General features: G+C 38.2%; 1 protein-coding gene across 1 annotated transcript; it reads left to right on the top strand.

The window, feature by feature from the left end:
- The first annotated feature begins 3,310 nt into the window (after positions 1 to 3,310).
- LOC141008694 (sodium-coupled monocarboxylate transporter 1-like) lies at positions 3,311 to 11,301 on the top strand. Its single transcript, XM_073481144.1, has 17 exons — positions 3,311 to 3,544; positions 3,914 to 4,033; positions 5,352 to 5,417; positions 5,531 to 5,582; positions 5,694 to 5,761; positions 5,942 to 5,980; positions 6,354 to 6,469; positions 6,964 to 7,104; positions 7,471 to 7,600; positions 7,993 to 8,081; positions 8,348 to 8,457; positions 9,494 to 9,561; positions 9,719 to 9,805; positions 10,140 to 10,357; positions 10,775 to 10,878; positions 11,010 to 11,098; positions 11,185 to 11,301. Exons 1-17 carry the CDS (start codon positions 3,311 to 3,313, stop codon positions 11,299 to 11,301), a joined length of 1,848 nt encoding a protein of 615 aa, XP_073337245.1.
- Positions 11,302 to 16,686: the final 5,385 nt, after the last annotated feature.

Genomic DNA, 16,686 nt, shown 5'->3' with positions numbered 1-16,686 from the left:
GACACCAGGGCGCAGCCATGTTGCTCAAAGCATTCTGGGAAATTTTGACTCCGCGTGGTGTGCGAGGGAAGCGCAGAGGCGAGAGAGAAATCCTGCCTTCACTTCCGCCTTCGTTTGAGGTTCGCGCCTTTCTACTTCCAACTTCGTTAAAGCTAAAGTTTAAACAACCGCGGTCCATGCAAAGAGCTGAGCGGAGAAACGGACTGCGCCAAGTTTAAATTAGGTAAAAAATAATATAGACAACGAAAAAGGCTTCTTTTTGCCTAGTATGTAACTAGCCAACCTACATAGGTTTTAGCCATGACAATGTAATAAAGACACGATTAAAGTTAGCTAACATTAGTAATGACTGCCAGTTAATAGCTTTTTGGAACAGACTAAGCTAGTGAATGTTAAAAAACTCGTAAATAAAACAAGGCTAAAAGTAAAATTATTTTGCTAACATTTCATACCTTGTGGTACATCTACCAGCCTTTGGCAGCACACATGAACCCACAATGCAGTAAGTAACTTTAGGCTAATGGTTTCCACAGCAGACATTTTGACATGCCAGAGCAGAAAACAGGTGTAACAACAACATTAAGTAAAGATGGCTGTCTTACATTTAGTCACCTCAGGACCTTGTATTTTGCCTTCATATTACTACACCTGCTAACAGGTCAAACTGTCTGCCACGAACGCTCTATAGGCCCTTTTCACTGATGATATTTTGTCACTCTTAGAAAAGAAAAGGTGTAACTAATTGAATTAATATTGAGATATTGTGCACGTTGGTTTGCTGTCACAGTATCATGGGAATATCTATATGGTTTTGAATGAGGGATGTTTGTTACACATCTACAATATGATAAATCAAAACCATTAACACATCAGGCTGAATTTCAGATACTCAAATCTTACCCTGCTCAAGGTAAGTTCATTGTCTTTTACTTAATTATCATAGTATTAAATATCAACATAGATAGATGTCTGCTGTCTCTGTTGGTGTCATGGAGGTGGTGGGTAGGATCATGATGATTCATGATAAAGACCAGTTTGAGTAATGAATACATTTTCATAGCTAATAGGCTATATCCTTGTTTTAGTTTATCCGTTGTTGTGACTTGTCAATCATAGGGTAGCCATGTCTTAAAGAATACCCTGCTTCATCGTCTATTTTAGTCTAAATGGGACCATAATTTACTAAATGAACATTATGTTGTATTGAAAATGGTTTGAAAGTACTGATTGAGACCATTAGCTCATTAGGAACTGTTTACTGTGGTTATATTTCAAGCGAGAAGTAGGGTTAGTTTCTCATACACTTGGACTTCTTTTTGCAACCAGTGGAGTCGCCACCTGATGGTCTTTTGAAAGAATGCAGGCTTAAAGTACTTGCGCATTGGCTTCACATTTCAGAGGCTATGTCCTCTATTTATACAGTCTATGGATGCCACCTTGAAAAGCTCCAGAAGAGACACCCAGTTAGTAAAGGCACTAGTAACACCTCATAAAAAGTGACAGCATATACCTAAGGAATAGTGAAAAAAAACTTGTCATCTATGTGTCAGAGAATGTAGATTAAAAAAATCAATCAATCAAATTCATTCATCATTATCTATTATGTTGACTAGTAAGAAAAAGTATGTGAAGTATTTAATCATCAGTTTCTTTCTTCCAAAAAGCAAAGTACTGTGTGTCCAAGATCAACTTGACCCAGCAAAAAACGATTAATTGGTTTAGAATTGAATGCCACACAAGAGCTAAAATACCTACATCTGTAGAAAGGGCAAGTAATATGACAGCGTTCTGATAGACTGCAGCCACTTGCCACAGAATAGTTTCTAAATCCAAAAAGTCCAGTCTCAACACCTCTCAAACCTATTTCTCCATTCACTAAATGATAATATAACCTCAGTTTACCTAAGTGCTGCCTCCCTTCTCTGCCTGCTTTGCTAAAATGTATAAATTTCAGAGGTCTGTTCCTTATCAGTACAGAAGGCACACATTGCGAATAACACTGCAGTACAGGGAGTATTGTGCACAACAGTTCAAAAACATTATAGGGAGAATTGCCCTGCACAGGAAGAGTAACACTAAAAAAACAAAACAAATAGTAACTTTGAAGAAACATGTGCAGGAATGTGAGGATCTTTCTTGTTCCTGCTGTTCTTTCATTTATTTATTTTGATACTTTTATCTTTCATATTGTCTACAATCACTTTAGTGGAATAGATTTTCGTAAGTGTAAAAGTAAATATGAAAAGTGTGAATAGAGATACTGATACTGTACACTTGAAAGATAGGGACTCCTTAGAGGCTTCGTAAAAATATTTAAACTGCGGTTACAGAGTGGGAGGTGATATCACAAATATGGAGGAAATTTACATGGGAGTCTGTGTAGGCCATGGACAAACAATTTCAACATCTTAAATTTACTGTAAGGAACTTTTATGGTGGGAATATTGGCTTTTTTTCTAAATGGTTATTCTTAATGCCTCTTACCAGGTCAGATTCCTAAAATTAAAACTATTTTTTATGGCGGATCACATATCATACAATGTACAACATAGTGAAACTGATACTCTGCATTTAACCCATCCTGAGCAGTGGGCAACAGATCTTAGCCAGTGCCTTGGTTAAGGCCGCTGCATTTAATACAGAAATAGTGTTAAAGACAAGATGAAAACAAGAAGTCAGATCAAGATCTTTATAACTTTACAAACTGGATACTACAAAAACATGTCATTTCCATGTAGATGCTTTGATTAAACAATTAGATAGACAACATGTTTTATCATATAATACGATTCATTCAGACATGTTGAAAAGTCATTTTAAATAATATGGAAACTTAAGGACAAAACATATGGAACATATTCAGTGTCTCTAGTATTCCTTGCAGAAATTAATTCTTCCTTTAATGAAATAAGTCAATAAATTGATAGAGTCAGTATTAGGATTTAGTGTGTGTGTGTGTGTGTAAAGGTGTGTAAAGGTGTGGAGTCTGTACTGATGATAGCTTTTATCTTGTGGTCAGCTGAACAATTCTCTCTCCTCGCCTGTTGACTTCACTTGTACCTGTCTGGAATGCTCTCTCTCTCTCTCACACACGCACGCACGCACACACTCACACGCACACACTCACACACACACATATAAAAGGTTTCGGTCTGTGGTCCTGCTCTCAGCTCAGTTTTGAGTGAGTAGGTAATGTATCAGGACTTGTGCTCATTCATCTGTTTTTCCTCTATGAGTGCAAAACACAAGGGACACTTTGTATAATTTTCTGAAAAGTTTTAAATCTAGCTGTGGTTTGACATTCACCAAAATGTCAGAGGACTCTCTGGTGCCTGGCTCCTTTGTGGTAGCAGACTATGTGGTGTTCGCTCTTATGCTCGTGGTGTCCGCTGCAGTCGGGGTCTACTTTGCCTGGGCAGACAGGGACCAGCGAAGCTCGGGAGACTTCCTGATGGGGGGGCGAAGACTGACGGCCCTGCCTGTCTCCCTGTCCTTGACCGCCAGCTTCATGTCAGCCATCACGGTGCTGTCCAACCCAGCCGAAGTAAGGCCATTGCACATTCCCTAGGGACAAATTCAAAAAACCATCTCACTTTAAAAGTTATTTGTGTCTATTTTAGTCTGCAGAATTCATTTTTAATGCAAGAACACTTTTTAGTAGGTCGAGATGCATCACTTTCCCTGTACAGTTTACCTGATTCTGATTTCAAGTGAATCTAAGACATAATGATGGATAGATAATCTTAAAACTTAAACTTATGAGTTATTCATCCCACCAATGCAGTTATAAGGGGAACTAAGGGATACATTTCTAAATGTTTTAATACATTTACAGAAACATTTGTAAATTGTACATAGAGCAAAATAAAAATGCCCAAATCATAAAATACTAATTCATATTATCCATCTGTAGGTCTACCGTTACGGAGCCATTATTGGATTTTATGGTATTTCCTACGTAATGACGATGGTGGTCACATCTGAGGTCTTTCTCCCAGTCTTTTACAGGCTGTCTATCACCAGCACGTATGAGGTGAGTGTTTTGTTTGGTTTTTAGATTAGATTCTGTTCTTTCATATTCTTTTCTATTTTCAGAGCCATGAAATATGTAAAATGTTTAGTTTACCTGTAAAGTAGAGACAAGGGGAAATGTTTGGGAAGGTTGGTTAGAGCTGTTGTAAATCTGAAATTAATTTTTGTTGTTGGTGGTATACATCAGCAAAAGTGGCTGTAATGTGCTGCAGGTAGGTGTATAGTCTTAACCTCAGGCATGGGCTCCAAGGTAGAGCGTGGGTCAAGATAAAGCAGAACACCTACTGCATGCACTATTAAAAATACTGTGGAGTTCAGGGGGGTTAGAGCACTGCAGTGGTTGTGTGATATTGAGATAATGGCATCTACTCTTAAATTGTGGAGTCTTTAAGTTTCCTATGTTGCTTTCTCTATTGTGTCAGTCAATTGCTTTTCATTAAGTGGTTTTGTTGCACAGGACAAAGTGTTGTAGCTCTGATTACTCGTCCATTTTTTAGATTCTGTAACACATTGCAATTTCTGGGCAGCAAGTTAAGGTGATTTACAAGTGTTCAGGAGTAGATATGAACAGTGGTGGATAGAGGGTAATAAATGTGGGATCAAGCTCTGCCCCTTTTTTTGTTATCATTCTGTAACCACAGAACAAACATAAGTCGTGCCGGAGAGATACATAACACATCAATACAACACAGGATGTCTCTGTCTTTATTCAGGAGCTGTAAGGGTGTCTCTGTAAAGGGTCTTATAAACAGTCCATTTGCCCCATTTCTAGCTAAATTCAGACTGTGTGTATTCTCAATACGTGTGCGAGTCTTTCCATTTCAAATATCTCTTAACAGTGTTGAATTAGTGTTTCAGAGTAGAAGGGTCCTCCTTGCTCCATCTCCTGGTAATTCCCTTCTTGGTCGCTGCTATCAGAACTTTGACTGGACATCGGTCTTCATACTGAACATTATCCCTTGTCAAGTTACCAAAATACAACACCTCAAATGTCTTTGGTATTTCATGACTCAATATCAGCTTTTCCTCAGGGGTCTGTTGAGTATAAGAGAATGTACTCTTAGTCTTGGGAGTAATGAAAAATCTGACTGTTTCCAACAACAAAATTCTTCCAAAATTCTTTCCACTCGTCCAGTTGATGCTATATGTTACATATAGTATACCAGCCTTCTTTGGATAATTGTATATTGCTTTTTTTCAAGCACTATTCCTTAAAGATCCAAAGTGAGGGAGGGGGTAAATGAGTGATTGCCTTTGTGTTAAGTGAGGCCAATTTGTGATAATGTCACGTCATGTCAATGTGTCATGTCTCTAACAAGTATCTGGAGCTGCGGTTCAACAGAACAACACGTCTGCTGGGAACTGGGCTCTTCATTGTTCAGACAGTGAGTAAGAAGCAGGTCAACACATAATGACAGGGCTTTGACCTCTGAGGGCAAAAGAGCAAACCCGACACCTGAGGGTCATTTATGTCTGTGTTTCTCTCTGTCTGTCACAGATCCTCTACACTGGAATCGTCATTTATGCCCCAGCTCTAGCTTTAAACCAAGGTATTGTCAGTACATACTAGTTAGATTCATGAAACAATCCTGCAAGGAGGCACTTAAAGCTGCTTGCTTGTGCTCAGTGGAGTATATCTGAAACCCTCCCTCTCTCTGCAGTAACTGGTATGGATCTGTGGGGTGCAGTTATTTCCACAGGCGTGGTCTGTACCTTTTACTGCACAATGGTACGTAACACAGTGTCCTTCACAGGGTTCTTTAAAATGTAATAAACTGGGTTCTTGAAATATAATCATTTGTTAACTATTGACTTCACTGAGTGTTTTCCCCATTATTTGTATTCTTTGAATTACTGGATTTTATCGTGCAGTAAAAACAATGTTTGTTTGTGGTCTACGTTGTTACAGGGTGGTTTGAAGGCGGTAGTGTGGACAGATGTGTTTCAGGTTGGTACAACTTTCACTAGTTTGCTTGATTTGTGAGGGAATTTAAAGTTGAACTGACTGGTCAAGTCAGGAAATACTGTGCATGTGTCACCTTTTTGTGGTTGCCAGTGACAATACTGGTCATCAGTGTGTAGGCCACCGCAGCAACAACCTGCAATACAAAAAAATGGAAACGTCATTACATATTAACCACATTTCAATAAAAACACTAACATTTTGGCTCATGTTTTGGAATAATGAATTATTCTTAAATGTTATCTAAGTATAGTAGTTAAAATGCATCAAAATGGTCAATAGGAACCATGACTATAAGAGGATAAACAGGAGAGATTTGGTAAGCAACCTAAAATTATAAAAACGATTTCCCCTCCAGCTTGGTGTCATGCTCGCAGGATTCCTGTCCGTCATCATTAGGTCTGTGGTCTTAAAAGATGGAGTCTTCCCCATCATTTCAGATTCACAAGAGGGAGGGAGACTCAACTTTTGGGAGTAAGTATGTGTCCGAGGTACAGGTGCAGCACATTTGTGTACTAATAATTTTTACAGAGCTGCTACAACAGGCATGTAATGGGCCCGCATGAGACCAGATCTGGAACATGTTGATAAATCATAATAGTACACAATATTTTCTAGGGGTAAAGTACTATTCTTCCAACTATCAGAAAGAATCTTCTGTGTTTATGAAGCTGAAACATTCAGACCATTTTCTGTGTGACCCTCTCAATCGTGCTCAAAATCTGAATCCAAGTTTAATACAGCCAAAATATTATGGTACAAGCTGACAAGGGCCCCTAAATGCACAATTAATTTTGGTCTTTGTAAGCCTCTCGGCCTTGCCTTCAGGTTCTTTGAGAATAGTGTTTGTCGAAGGAACAAGCCCCTGAACTAGGCACTATTGAATCATTTCTGGCAGCACTTAAAAAACTTTTACTTTCAGGTTTTTACTGAAATTCAAAAACGACCCTGTTTTTCTGTTTCACTAGCTTTGACACAAACCCACTGAGGAGACACACATTTTGGACCATATCGATCGGAGGGACTTTTGTCTGGGTCAGTATCTATGGGATCAACCAGGCCCAGGTTCAGAGATACATCTCCTGCAAGACCATCACTCATGCCAGACTGTGAGTCCTGAGACACTATGTGATACAAATCTTGACAATATTGTCTCATTTGATTAAGAAATTCAGAAATTAGTGTACTGCAATAGACAAAGAGAAATACTTGCTCCCAGTCACCTTAGTATGGCTGTACTGTGTCTTAGCTGGGAATGTGCACATTTATCTTGGAAGTACTAGATTTAGCACCATACTGGTGAACATGCATATTTAAGTTAAATATACGATTTTGGCAGTTTTATTTCTTGAGATATGCATACATGCATTCATTCATGTGTGTTTCTAATCCATGTCACTTTTAACAATTTTACAATGTTTTCGATGTTTTCATCCATGTGCTTTACAACTCTGTACGTTTCTTCTGTTTTCCAGATCTCTGTACATCAACCTGTTGGGCCTCTTGTCCATCTTGCTGTGCTCAGTGTTTGCAGGAATGTGCCTCTTCTCAGTCTATAAGGACTGTGACCCATGGACTGCTGGACTAGTTTCTGCTCCTGATCAGGTACAATGCAGAAAGGCATGGCATGGCATGGCTCAGAGTTTTGGACATCAATGTCTTGACAAAACACAGATACAGGTGTACACGTGAAAAAAATTAGATTGTGCTGGGGTTAAAAATATAAATATTGTCAGCCTTTTTGTGTGCATGTTTGTGAGATACCAAGATGGTCCAACTGAAAGCTTGACTGGAAAACCATTTTCTGTCACCAGTCAGCATCAAACCACTGACTCCTCTTTAACACCTAAGCCAGGTTTGCATATATGCATGTATAGATGGTTTCTAAGTGTAAATATGAATTTATGTATGTACGTATGTATGTATGTATGTATGTATTGTGCGACAGCAACCCTCCTGATCATATATATTAATCCAATGTCACCCTTCTTTGGTAGTTGATGCCATATTTGGTGATGGACATCTTGAGAGACTATCCTGGCCTTCCAGGACTGTTTGTTGCAGCTGCATATAGTGGATCTCTAAGGTTAATAAATCATCGTTATTTCACTCAACAGATCCAATTCACACATGAAAGAATGTTAATAATTTAATGTGTATTGTTTTCTAGTTTGTAGCAGATTGTATGTATCATGTATATATCTATAGTTTATATTAGGTCTGTTATATGTTTATTTTCTGTAATATTGTTTTATGTTCATTACTTCAATGTGTGATTGACAGGAAAAAAGGTATTTGTATGATGGTCCTTCTTTGTCTAAATTGTGCATGATTTTGTCATTTCAACCCCAGCACAGTGTCTTCCAGCATCAATGCACTGGCAGCAGTGACAGTAGAGGACCTGATCAAACCGTACACAAACATGTCTGAGAAACATCTGTCCTGGACCTCAAAAGGACTGAGTGAGTTTGTGCTCACAGTATTTCAGCTAAACGAGTTGTTTGTTGAACCCTAATCCCCCTTTAGAATTAGTGTAACAGTTTTGCAGTGAGAGTTCAAATGCAGTCACAGATTTTAAGGATTTTAAATAAAGAGGATTTATTTAAATGATAGTGGGGAAACAAAGGTGAAATTGGAGGGGAGATAGCTGGCTGAGGCAGAGGTCAGGAGGGCAATGAGTAATAGGAGGACCAGTTGGGCAGGGTGGATGAATGTGGTGGTTTAGAGCAGCATAGTCTCACCTCTTCCGTTGGGCCACAATTGGACCTTTTAATTTAGAAAAAATATGTATGGAAGTGAGTGGCATGACATGACTTTTTATCCGTTTGAATTGTGCCATGACTTACACATATGGTGACAGTCAAGTTGGTGTTTGTGACGTATGTTGAGTGAAACAATGTAGTTCACTGAGCGGTTTTACATAAAACTAAAATTATCTTTTAAATTGACAAATATCATATGTGTATTTCATGGCACGATTCAAACGGGATCAAAAAAGTATTTGTCTCTACCATTTGACTACTGTGGTGGTGAAGTGGTGAGACTTTGCCTCTCTATGATGTGAGCAGGCTGGAGTTGGCAGATAGGCAGTAAGTTGGTGAGGTGGCAAACAAGCAGACAGCCAGACAAGATCCTGGAGCACAAGGAAAAGAGCTAATGGCAAACTATAAACTAGGAACAGTAGAGATGCATCAACTACAACAGCGACTGAAACAATGATACAGTGATGAGAGGATGGAGAACTGGAGAAGATATACTGTTGAGTTGATGTGTTAACAGAAGGAAGATGTGCAGGCTGGGCAGGTGTGGCCAATGAGCTGTAGTCAGGAGGGAGCTGAGTAGTGCCAGAAAGAAGCCACACCCAAAACACAGAAGCACAGACGGACAGGAGTACACAGAAGACATAGGGGAAGAGGGAAACACAAGGGAAGTAACTGGTGGCATGGCTGTGACAGTCTCAACTGTCATTCTCAAATTCTTCCCCAATGTTATTTGCAGGTCTCGTATATGGGGTTTTATGTGTTGGGATGGCTGGACTGGCTTCGCTCATGGGAGGGATCTTGCAGGTAGAGTGGATCTATTAGTACACAAGTTCGATGGGTGAAACAAAAAGAAAAAAGGCTGTGTATAATTGTTAACTATACTTAGTTTTGTATGCTTTAGGTCCATGATTTATATAGGAATTAACCCTGCAATTCAAGTGATATGTGCTTCTGTATACAGGCAGCGATCAGTATATTTGGCATCATTGGAGGTCCTTTACTTGGCCTGTTTACATTGGGTATCCTCTGTCCATTTGCCAACTCCAAAGTAAGCCTGTGCAAGTCCAGTTTTTTTTGTTGTTATTGTGATTCCAGTAACCCATGCTAACACTGAAAAGGACGTAAGTCCAGCATGTAAATAGATTTCACTCCTGATAAAGATTTGCAGCCCAAATTATTTATCCTTTAAAAAATTTTAAATGCTAAATGTTGTTTACCTAGTCTGGTATGAAATATGTTTTTTTTGTTTTTTTACATAGATAGCAGCACAACTCCTCAAATCATACAGTTTCTCAATTACGACCCATTAAAAACGTCTATATACCATTTATATGTGCTCCTCTGAAAAAAAGACACTTTAACAATTTCAGAATGTCTTCTAGGGAGTGTTATCAGGCATTGTGTCAGGGCTGGTTGTATCTCTGTGGCTGGGCATCGGAGCTCAGATATACCCTCCCACTCCTGCAATGACCCGACCTCTTTCACTGACCACTGAAGGCTGTAACTTCACAACTACAGACAGCCTCAACTGGACCTCCACTGTTCTGCCAACACAGCCAACCTTCATCACCACAGCCGCAGTTCACAGAATTGATGGCAAGTAAGTGTGCAACTGGTTGTGATTTACTATTGGTTTAATATTATTTAGCTTGTTTAGTATCCTCAGTTCGACTAAGGGTAATGCCTACCTATGCAATATCAAGTCAGTGAGATGTTGCATGTTAGGATAAAAACACAAAAAAGCTGCATCAATGTAGCAAGACATTACAAAAATAAGATAGAGACTTTTTCTTGGACCCTTCTTCCTTACACAGCTCATATTTACTAAATGCCCTACTATTAAAAATATAATTTTACTACCTAACCCTGAATAAACCTGTCTTCTTTATCTAAATCAGAGGGGCCAGTTATACAGAACATTCATAAGGAGACATTTAAATATGTTGATGTCAGAGTTTTGTCTGTGCAAAATTTCACCCCTTGTGCACTATTTTCTACTATTTTCTCCCACCTCCAGGCCTCTGCTGGCAGATAACTTGTACTCACTGTCCTACCTTTACTTCAGTCCTGTTGGAACCATAATAACTATCAGTGTGGGGTTATTAGTCAGCCTGTTTACAGGTAAATTACATATATATATTTGTCTTAAAAATGTACCATAGTTATGTAAATAAAATCTAACTGTCCTACTGTTTTGTATTGAGCTTCAATGTTGTTGATGTGCTCTTTTGTGTTCTTCATGAATATTTCAGGTGGCTGGAAGGTAAAGGTGGAATCAAGGCTTACATTAACAAAAGAAGACACAACTCTTTATCATCTTGTCAAGTTTTTCAAAGACACAGTAAGTGCTGCAGCAATGAAACAACATCAAATGCTATGGAATTGTAACAGCTGTTGACATTCTACTTTTTGCTCCTCCCTTTACAGGTCATGAGGCAGACAGGAAAGCTTGACCTGACAAGGGACAGAGAGAGGTTTGACAGCACTAATCCAGGTTTCTGTGATGTTGAGCTGGACTTAACAAAAAGGAACATTCCAACATGAAAAACAAGAAAGCATGAAATATACATTTTGGATAAAATTAATTTCTTTTTTATGGTTAATACAAGTCAGTGTTAATGAAAGAGTTGAATTACAGACAAAATGACATAACCTTAAATGACATACCCTATAATTTGTTACAAGGTAAAATATCACAGGTTGAAGTTCACCTTCCAACTGAGGCTTTTTTTTTTTGTGGAGTGTGCATGTCCCACAGTCTCAAAGGCATGCAGGTCAGGTTGATCTGAACCAGTGTTTCTCAATATTTTTCAGACCAAGGTGAACCTAGCCAATAAAAAAACTTCATGGACCACTTGCCTTCCCAACATCCCTGAAAACAATTGGCCTACTTCAACAGTAAATTACAAATTACAGCATAACTAGATGATGGTCTTACAAAGTAGAATAGCTACTCACTTGTCATTCTATCTGTTGCCATCTTTAATGGGAAGAATTGTGCTGCTTTTTCTGAGACATGGACAGGTGAAGCAATGTCTGGCTCCAAACTAGAGAATTTTAGAATCAGAATCAGAAACAGATTTATTGCCAAGAAGGAGTCCCGGGACTTGTTAAGGATCCCAACTGCAAAGGGGAAGAAACTGTTCATGTGGCGGGAGGTTTTGGTCCTGATGGACCGCAGCCTCCTGCCAGAGGGAAGAGTGTCAAAAAGACTGTGACCGGGATGGGAGGGGTCGGCCACAATCCTACCTGCACGCCTCAGAGCCCTGGAGCTGTGCAGGTCCTGGAGGGATGGAAGGTTGCAGCCAATCACCTTCTCAGCAGAGTCTCACAGAACCCACTGTGCTGATCGTTTCTGAAATAAATCGTAACACCAATGTACTTATTTGTGTTCCCGAAAACGGTCTTCATGTTTAGTTTTGACTCTAGGGACTGAAAGCAGACCTGTACGTGACGACCTCAGAGGTCTGAATGGTTCATAACGTAGCAGCAGAGCAGAAATGTATTTTGGCCTGAAACCATTCAGTGCTTTATAAACCAACAACAGGATTTTGAAATCTATTCTTTGACAGACAGGAAGCCAGTGTAAAGATCTGAGAACTGAAGTGATGTGATCTACTTTTTTGGTTCTTGTTAGGACTCGAGCAGCAGCGTTCTGAATCAGCTGCAGCTGTCTGATGGATTTTTTAGAGAGTCCTGTAAAGACACCGTTATAGTAGTAGAGTCTGCTGAAGATAAATGCAAATCCTGCCGAGACATAAGTCCTTTTATCCTGGATCTATTCTCAAGGTGACAGTAGGCTGACTTTGTAATTGTCTTAGTGTGGCTGCTGAAATTCAGGTCTGGGTCCATAATTACACTGAGGTTTCTGGCTTGGTTTGTAGTTTTCAACATTACAGACTGGAGCTGAGCAGAAACTGTTAGTCATTCTTCCTTGGCTCCAAAAACAATTATTTCAGTCTTATCTTTGTTCAACTGAAGAAAACTCTGACACAGCCAATCATTGATTTGTTCAATGCATCTACTCAGCTTTTTAACCGTGGGAACATTGTAACTTTCTTGATAATTAATACCTAGTGTGTGCGGTCAAAACAGTACCTTCTCTCATGTACTTGTATGTATATATGTATAGCATATACTGTATGTATATATATATATATGTATATATATATATGAAGTTCTGTAAGTGCTTATGGCTTGAATCTGTAATAATAATGTTATTCACCAATTTAATAGCAGCAGTTATTGTACTGTGTTGTTTTCTGACTGATGTTGTGACAGAATACCATTTTTTTCCAGAAAATCTTTAAGTTCACTAACCAATTTTGCAATGACTTAATTTGGAGATCGGCTTGGAGTTATTAGTAACTGTGGGAACCCCTGGTTCTCATTTTTGGACAAGGTGAGATTAAAAATATAAGTTAATTCTGCTATAAAGTCAACTGTTAACTTGAAAAAATAAGGATAAACTTGTCAGGATTTTAATTGTTAGATCCATGGTCAGGAGCTACAGATTTTTTAGGATCCAGTTGCTTTAAGGCTCTATGGACTTATATTACATTAAGTGGAGTAAGATTAGTTGTAACTGTTAAAGTGTTAAAGTAACTGTTAGCAGTTAGCTCTCTGTTAATTTGGCTGTTTCAGATCTGGGTGTAAATTCAAATAAGGAACCAGACAATACAAAATGCTCATTAAAGCAGTTATAGCACTTACAGTACATGAGTCTTTTGTTATAGCCTTTAGCTCCAAATTTGCATTTGTTAAATTAGAATTGTATTAAAAGCAGAATGAAAACATTCCCAAGCCAGTTCTACATCATTCATGAATGATTATACATTAAATCCAACTGCAGTGAAATATCATCTCAGATATTACAGGCTTTTTACTTTAATTGTTAGTTGCTGTCTTTTTACTTTTGGCTTGAACCAACTGAACATATTTATCAAAAATATTTAATTATACAGCAACATAAAATAACACCCTCAAATACACTGTATATTACTTTGAAATTTTAACATTTAAGGGAAATTAAAGGCAATTAAAGGTTGTTACTGTAATAGGTCTGTACTATTGTACCCTTTATAGGCTTTATCATCCTGCACTGCAACAAACTTCCATCAGCCTGGATGTGGCTGCAGCTGAAAGAATCCCTTCGCTTTATTATTACTCACTGCTTGATTACTTTGTTTTTGACAATTTCATTGAGAACTTAACTAATTAAAAATATCTCTGCTTTGTAGGTGTACCGCTATGGAGCCATCTTTGCATTCTTCAGTGTTGCCTATGTATTGTCAACTGTGGTTGTATCTGAGGTCTTTCTCCCAGTCTACTACAGGCTGGGCATCACTAGCACTTATGAGGTAAATGTGGTTTTGTTCTCAGACGAGTGTTTCTCTGGCAGGGCTTAATTTGTGCAAAGATCCTTCCGGAAAAGGATCCAGGACCTCCCAGACTGGGACCTACCTGTTTGATGGGATCCTTTGTCACTATCAAATACATTTTGTGTAATATTTTATGTTGTCTATTTTTATTTCTGACTTAAGTTACTCAAAAATCACTTGCCTTTTGCAGGCATTTTAAATCTGATTTATAAAAAGGAACATAAACGTTAATCAACTGTTACTACGCACCTCTCACTGCTGATTTTGAGTAATTGTCATGAATGCTCTGATTTTATAAATATAAATAAATAATGCTCAGTTTGTGATGACAGTTTTGGTTTGTTTTTTAACTGCTAGATTTTTTATGTGTTCCCTGACTTTTCTTCGCTCCCCCTGATTGGCTGGAACAGCACCCTGTCTGTGTTCAGGGACCATTGATTTACAAATAAAGCACTTTTCTCTGGAAAGCCATTGTACAGTAATCATAGTGTGTATTGTATGGTGCCAGTAAAACGGAACAAGATAAAAAGTTGTTGCATTATTGTGTAATAGAAGCTGGCTGTTCTACTGTAAGAGATAATAAAAGTGACAGTAAAACAACAGATTAAGAGGCCGACAAGACCCTGTTTAGAAAAGAAAGATGAGGGTCAAAGGTTACTTTTTATATTCTTGATTGGTCAGTAAAAAGTGATAAGTTACAACTCCATTTCATGTGTAATGTTTATGTGCATTGGCTATTATTCCCACCAAAACAAGCACAAACTACAGGTCAAAAATAATCTTAACTTGCTTTCCAAGTGCTGTCACTTCTGCCTTCAAGTTTAGCAGTGGAATGGCGTCCTCTGATTAGAGTGTTTCACCTGATTAAATGTCATAATGATCAGTGGTTTTGATTCTTGACGACTTCACACAACGTGCCTGTCCAAATGGAATATAAATATATGGGTTCATTACATATAGTTACATGTCAAATTGACCCTCAAAATACATCAGATCTCATTATCCTACTGTTTTGTACATTTCAGGAGGCTTGAGGACCAGAGTGGAATCAAGGCTTACATTAATGAAAGAAGACACAACTTTGTATCACCTATTCACATTTATCAAAGACAAAGTAAGTGCTGCAGCTTAGTTCAGTTTAATCAACTTATTTCTCAGGGACAGTGCATATCAGTAAACATCCCTAAAAATATGTTAGCAAAGAGACTAGTTTTTATCTGTAGTCACCCTGTGTGAAGTACACAAACTAAAGTCAGCCTAAAACAACAAGTTTAAATGAGTTTAAATTGATAAAGCAGATTGGCTTATAGCAGATCTTTGTGGGATAATTCAGTTTCCTCTTTCGACTACTCTTTAATCTGATATTTAGTTGGGACTAATGAAAGCGAAATGGGGAGGAGCCATTCCATGAATAGTTTTATAGAAAGAGACTGCATTTGCATGCAGGTTTTCCCAGCTCAGAGGGTTATATTTTTCAGTACATAACAGGAGGAAACCCTGCCAATAACTATAGACTCATATCAGTTGCCGACATATGCTTTGTCTTTTCCCTCTTCAGGTCATGAGAAGAGCAGGAAAGCATGATCTGACAGAAAATGGCGAAAAGAAAGCTGGCAACACAAATGCTGCTTTCTGTGACACTGATATGGACTTATAAAGCTAAATTTCCACATAAAACAATGGATGTTTGTCAGAAAATGTCTGGATTCAATTTTGCTTTTTGTTATGTGCCCTTAATATAAAGTAGGACAAATGTTCATACTTTAGTCTTCTACAAGAAAAGTCAGTAAAAGATTTAAATAAAAGAAAACTGACATTTTACTGAATTTTCGGGTCCAGTTTGAAAATTAGTTTGATCTCTCACTGAAATTCCTGTATATAGTTTTACCTTATAGATAATTAGTATACTGTCATTGCTATTTCAGCCTCCACAACTACAGAAAAGGTGTTATTTGACCCATTCACAATTAAACTGTGTCATAAACAGCAGTTGCAGGCCACCAAAGCCAGAAAATGATCACTTCACAACTTTTTTCATTTTAAATCCTTCCCCTTCTCATTAATGCAAAATGTTACGAACCACAATCGTCACTTATTCTGTCTTTAGAAAGATATCACAGGTCGTGGTCGTCATCACAATTGTAAAAATAGACCAAAATTAGTCAATAACATTAATATCAGATACTTCCTGGTTGCTTTATCTATTTTTACTTTTTCCATAAACAAGACTGACCAAGAGTAAAAATCACAAGTGTAACATAGGATACTAGTGTAGGAAATTAGCTTGAGTATGTCACTCAGCAGCATCATATGTCATCAACTTGTAGAAACATCCTCACATGGCTGCCACTTAATGAACGACTTCCTGTCTTATAGCTGCACTACTATTAATGCTGCACTCACTTGCTCCTTGGAGGGTTCCATTTCCCAAATTGGCAAGTCGTTCTTCTGACTTCAGTGTGTTCATGTCAGCTGTTTCCAGTATTTGAGTTACAAGGAAGCGCAAAGGAAATTATACAAAGAGTATACAATACGTGTCTTTGGTAAA

The sequence above is a fragment of the Pagrus major genome, chromosome 14 (genome assembly GCF_040436345.1).
Source record: "Pagrus major chromosome 14, Pma_NU_1.0".
In the NCBI taxonomy this organism is placed as follows: Eukaryota; Metazoa; Chordata; class Actinopteri; order Spariformes; family Sparidae; genus Pagrus; species Pagrus major.
Note: the sequence above shows the minus strand (reverse complement) of the source record. Positions and strands in the feature narration are given on the sequence as shown.

Bases quoted from the DNA above. Each gene is read 5' to 3' on its own strand.
- LOC141008694 (XM_073481144.1), top strand. From the start codon at position 3,311: ATGTCAGAGGACTCTCTGGTGCCTGGCTCCTTTGTGGTAGCAGACTAT. The intron at 5,418-5,530 runs GTGAGTAAGAAG...TGTCTGTCACAG, and splicing joins GGCTCTTCATTGTTCAGACA to ATCCTCTACACTGGAATCGT. The intron at 8,082-8,347 runs GTTAATAAATCA...TTTCAACCCCAG, and splicing joins GCATATAGTGGATCTCTAAG to CACAGTGTCTTCCAGCATCA.